At 27.2% G+C, this 6158-nt stretch overlaps 1 protein-coding gene across 1 annotated transcript; it reads right to left on the reverse strand.

Annotated features, from left to right (window-relative positions):
* Positions 1–750: 750 nt before the first annotated feature.
* Positions 751–5871, reverse strand: LOC100205498 (vascular endothelial growth factor C-like). The gene is given in 5 exon segments (NM_001309763.1): positions 751–901; positions 1106–1266; positions 1364–1555; positions 5088–5244; positions 5728–5871. Coding segments are annotated over 5 exon segments (805 nt in total).
* Positions 5872–6158: the final 287 nt, after the last annotated feature.

Consider the following 6158-nt stretch of genomic DNA (forward strand, 5'->3'; position numbering starts at 1 on the left):
AACGAGTAATACACATAAATGTTTAATACATATCAATAAAACAGTATGAGGTATTTTAGTTTTTTTTCAAAGTTACAGAATTATTCATTGTTTTGAGTTTTATATTTTTGGATATTATTTTGTTATAAAGGAACGGACCCCGGATTGAAATAAAGAATCGTGAAAACTTCGTTGCTTTTATTGGTGATGTAAATTTTTTTGTCTTTCTTGTGGTGTATCTGTTTGTGTTAATTTGAAAAATATTATCAAAAAAATGTGATGGCGCTAACCCAAGTTTATATTTGATATCTGATATGTTGATAGATATTAATTTGGTAGATATGTAGTGCATTCAAGGCCTTTAAGTAAGCGTTCAGCATGGGTAAATTTATTGTAAACTAGTCTTGATGCGTGTTTTTGTTTAATATGAAGAGAATTTAATTTGGGTTTGTGGGTACTTGCCCACGTAATATTAGCATAGGTTTTGCGAAACACCTTTCTACAAATATTTACCAATACCCGAAAATGTTAACAAACTTGCATAAACCCAAAAAATATCTGTAAATAAATTAATTCATATATATGTTGTCATAGTTTTGAGGTCAAAATAATAAAAAACTCTATTATATTTTATTACATTTTTATTTATTTAAAAGTTACGTAACACTGTTATTAAAAATTATTATAAGTTATCAAATAACCAAAGAACAATGTAAAATAAACGTTTTTAATTATTGCACTTCTATTAAAAATTTTTTTCAATCACCAATCAAACACAGTTGCATGAGATAAGGTCCTGTTTTTGTGACGGAAGGCATACTTTGGGAATGCATTGACATGAGCAAGAATCTTTATTCCATATTTTGTTAGAAGAACACGTTTTCACTTCGGAACAAGCGCATGCGCAGTTCACAATAGACCACTAAAATAGTTTAAAGTATTGAAATATGAAAAAAAAAATTATAATAATACAGTTAACTTCAAATTTAAATAACGATTGAAAAAAAATTGTGGCAAAAAAAACAACAACACCATTTTAATCAATTATGTTTTTAGTATACTATATTTATCTTAAAAATTATTTGTCAGAGCACATATAAACATGTTTTCCCATAATAAATTATACCTGTTTTCCGACTGGGCACTTCTCAACAAAAGAAGAACAAGAACATGTGCAGCTATTTGGGTCATACACTTGACCTGGTGTACAATCTGATGCTTTTATGCGACACTCCATTTTACAGCTTTTTGGTTGCAGCGTAGTTACTTTTCTTATTCTGTAACCTCCTAAATATAGTCAAATATTTCAGTACTTTTAGTTACCTGATGTTTTACAAACGAAATCATTTTGTAAGCTCTTTGCAGAGGTTTTGAAATTTCTCACCGGAATAATCAATATCCACTACATTTGCAGTAACCTCAACTTGTTCGTCTGGTACGCATTTGTATATTAATGATTTTGTGGTACAACCACTACATTCATTAACTTGTATACATGCTGGAAACGTAAAGTAGCCTGGAACAAAGTCCACGTCCACAACTCGCGATCGTATGGCGCATTCATATTCAGTAAACTCTAAAAATTTTCATAAAAAATAGTTTAAATTTTTTTATGTATGTTTTTCTGCCATTACTTCGTATCAACAATTCTTATTTTAGTTTTTATATAGATGTCTTACCACCATTTCTTATTTTGTCAATAATACTTATTTTATCTTTTAGTGAACATACAACAACTTATTTCGCCTTTTATACGTAACATAAGTTACAATTAAGTAAAATTTAAATACAAATTTATAAATAGACAGCGGCTGAAAGTAGTTATGTTAAAATACCGTAGAAATAGAAAAATACCGTTCTAACGTTTTATAGAAGCCCTCCTTATCATAACCTAATTCAAAAATAAACTAAATAATAAATAAATTTATAAATTGACAGCGGCTGAAAGTAGTTATGTTAGAAAACACTAATTTTTTTAAAGAACCCCTCCTCATCATAACCAAATTCAAAAATTATTGTGTATGACGTGTTCTTAACGAACATGTCATACACAATAATTTTCATTTATTTTTTTCATTTATTTCATTTAGTTTATCAAAATTAGCATAAGTGAATATAAAAATATAGAACTCAAAGCAATTTTAAAGATATGTTTTCTTTTTTTTATAAAACAAGGTGTAATTAGTTATAATTTTCGTTCAGAGAAAAGGTGTTATATATAAATCATTTTTATTTTATTTATTATTCATGTCCTTCAATAGTTTATTGTTTGAACCGAGTATAATATATTACATATACTCTTGGTTCTCTAACCGCCACGGCTGTATACATACTGGAAACGCTTAATTAAGTTAAATACTACACAAAAATTTTTTGATATATTTTTATTTGTAATTTTAAGTATTAAATCCTTCATAAAAACTACTTAATAACTATCTAATTAAAAAATTTAGAAATAAAAATTAACCATCATTAAATTGTTTGAAATTTTATCCATACCCATTTATGGTAAATTTTTAGCTTGTGGATAACTTTTTTAACAAGAAAATCAAATTAATGTTTTTTTAAATTACATTTGAACAAACATTCATCAGTTTATGACCAGTGGCGTAACTAGAGTATGGCAGGTATGGCACGTGCCGTAAGCACCAACTGAGGGAGCAGGGGGGCTTTCAAAAAAGTGAAACTGAAAATAAATTCTTTGAATTTGTGAGCTTTTTTAATCAATTTTAAAAATTTTTTTTAGAAAAGAAAATGGAAGCAACCTATTGTCGGTTAGGAGTGCAAGATCGGTTTTTGCAATGGTCAGTGTTATTAATCCTATGTACGCCATTGCTACTGACCCAGGAACATATATATATATATATATATATATATATATATATATATATATATATATTATATATATATATATATATATATATATATATATATATATATATATATATATATATATATATATATATATATATACATTAGGACATGTTTGAAAATACCACAGCCTTTGTAACATTTGACAAAATTTTGAATTTTTTGCTGAAAAAATAATTTCGATACTAATTATTTAAAAAAAGCAAAGCCCAGGTAATTAAAACAAATTAGAGTTGCTTTTTTTTCTTAAAAACGAAGCTACTTTTTATCCGAAATCACCCCACAAGAGGGGAAGTTTTAGTCAACATTGGGGCAGTTTAGGAGATATAATAAAAAGACAAGGAATTTTTCTTAGAGACTCGTTTTTTTATAATGAGCAGAAATTATAAACAATAATAATTAATTATAGTAATCATAAACAATAGCTTAAATATGAGAATTATGCCCTTAACATTGTTCATAACATTATTACCAATGACAGAACTATTCTTATAAAGATCTCAAACCATTAAATAATTTTTGTGTGTATTATTTCAAACAAACGAAGATGAAGATACTATTCAATCTCCTTTCAATCTCATAAATACAAAAGTATTATTTTTAAAAAATAACAAAGTGAAGTGTGTGAATGTAAAATGGGTTGAAAGAAAATTTTTCGATACCTAATTGAAATAATAAAGTTTTTTTTTTTTTTTTTTTAATTTTATTTTAGGTGATCTAAAAAGTCCTTACGGTCTTATCACAGAGCACCGGTTAAGCATTTTCGCGTCACGGCAAGGAAGGAGGCGTGAACTTCCTGGTTAAATGTACTTCCGCGGTGCTCTGTGACAAGACCATTAGGAGTTCTTGGGACACCTAAAAAATAAAAAAAATAAAAAAATAAAAAAATAAAAAAAGCATTTAACCGAAAGTTTACACCTCCTTCCAAACCGATGTCGCATAATTTGCCCAGAGGCGGGGTTTGCACCGTGAATCCCTTGTTTCTGAGGCAAGTGCGCTACCACTAAGCCACGGCTGCCCATAACATTGTTCATAACATTGATTCAACTTTGAATGTGGAAAAAGAATACTTGGTGGAAAAGCAATCACATTATAATTTTTTGTTATTTCTGAGCATTTTTATTCTGTAAACCAATGCACTTTTTGAGAACCCAATACATCTGCAGCCTCTCTTAATTTCATTGTTTTATTAAACACATGTTTTAATTGAATTATAAAATTTCTTTTATATATCTTTTATATTTCTTCTTATAGTTGCGCACCATTTTTAAACATTGTTCAATTTTTTAATTTTGAATAATTTAGTTTTTTAATAAGGTTGTTAAGCGACGCGCAATAGGTCCAAAGGTTGGTCTAAAGGTTCAAAGGTGCCCCATAAAAATTGCCGAATACTGCCTCAACCTTGATTTTAGAATTAAGGTTGAAAATAAATAAAGAAAAAAATAAATTCCTTGGAGAAATAAGTTCCTCTGTAAATCGTTACCTTTAAATATTCAATTTTCTAGTTTTTTATTTTGAATTTTTTCTTGATTCATTTTTTAACTAAATAATATGCTTTATTGGTTATCTTATAACGTTTTCCTAAAATGTAAATCGACGGTGTCATATGTCTTAGATAAGTTGATAAAACACTCCTAGATAAAATTTTTGTAAATACCACCAGTTATTTTGTATATTGGTTTAAATATTGTATGTTTAGTTGAAGATTTTTCTGATTCTGAACATTGATGGAAACAAGAATAAAATTGTTAGAAAATTATTTTTTATACAGGAAGAAGAAGGTATTATTGCAATGCAGTTTACGATACACATATAACTATTGTCGAGAATCGAACTCCATTTTAGTGTTTGCGCTTAGGTGCTCTTAACAATTTTTTTTTAAAATAAAGTAAAAAGTTTATTTTAAAATTTCAAACAAACGAGACCTCAATGAAAGTAAAACGTTTAGATTGTAAAAGAGGTTTAAAAATGAGATTAAAACCACTGATCTCAAAATATTTTTTTCAAAAATTATATTTTGAGATCAGTGGATTAAAAACGTTTAGATTGTAAAAGAGGTTTAAAAATGAGATTAAAACGTTTAGATTGTAAAAGAGGTTTAAAAATGAGATTAAAACGTTTAGACTGTAAAATCGATTCAAAAATGAGATTAAAACGTTTAGATTGTGATAAAGGTTTATAAAAATAGTTTTAAAAGATGATTTTTAAGTATTATTCAATAAAATTGAAAATCTTACCAACTGATACACTACCATCTAAACTTTGACCAGGTTTTGGAGCCATCCCGTAAGTTGAAGAGCCAGGAGCTTTTTTGATTACCTTGAAAACATCACCTACTCCAAAGCCAACAAGAACATCTTCCATCGACTTTGCATTTCTGAGAATATCAACTAGCTTTAATTTAAAGAACACAAAAAAAACATGTGAAAATCTATTTATCAGATAATGTTTTAAAGTATTCTCCTTAGAGAATACTTTTGGAAAATTTTGCCATCCACCCCAAGCTTATTAAAGCTCCCCCTCCCTCCTCCATTTAATTAACTTTTACTTGTTGTCAGCAAAAACTTTGTATTTCAAAACTAGAATTATTAAAAAAGTTTTAAAAACTGAAGATTTTAGGTTTATAATTACAAAATCGTTTATTATTTTTTATTCATGTTAAATTTATAACGAAGATATTTATCATTAATATCATTAAATCTTCATCAAAGCAAAACTAAATATATTAAGTTTAGACAAAACTAAAAAAAATACTATTTTCAACTATAACATGGAATTTACAAGTGAAATAAAAGTCAACAGTTGAGGAACTAGTTGCTTTATAAATGTAAAAACTACTTCAAAAAGTAAGGTTGCTACTAAAATATCATAAGTTACCTGGCTTTGTTTTTTTGCAATTTCAGATTTTGGTAAAACAGCTTCAGTGTTTTGATCGATATTTTGCTTCGCATCTTTTCCTTTGCACACTACTAATTCTATTTTAAAGGATAAAAATAAAATGAACAAAATGTTGGTATTCATTATAAAAAGTGTGCGCGTTAGTTTTTTTTTTTTTTCGTTTTTTTTTTTAAGGTTTTTATAGCTTACTAAACAAATAAAAGTTTTTTTTGTTATTGTGAGACGCCGTCAACTTTGACATTTGAAAAAACAGATAATAACCTAGCTCTATTAAAACATTCTTGTTTTACTAAAAAAATAAAAACTTTATAAACTATTTTAAGTTTTATTTATGTCTAAAATAACTAAAAAGTTTTCGTTTTTTTTAATGGTAGTCTTAAAATCAAGATTTTGGCGCCATTTTACTTTCT

The sequence above is a fragment of the Hydra vulgaris genome, chromosome 01, assembly GCF_038396675.1.
Source record: "Hydra vulgaris chromosome 01, alternate assembly HydraT2T_AEP".
Taxonomy (NCBI): Eukaryota; Metazoa; Cnidaria; class Hydrozoa; order Anthoathecata; family Hydridae; genus Hydra; species Hydra vulgaris.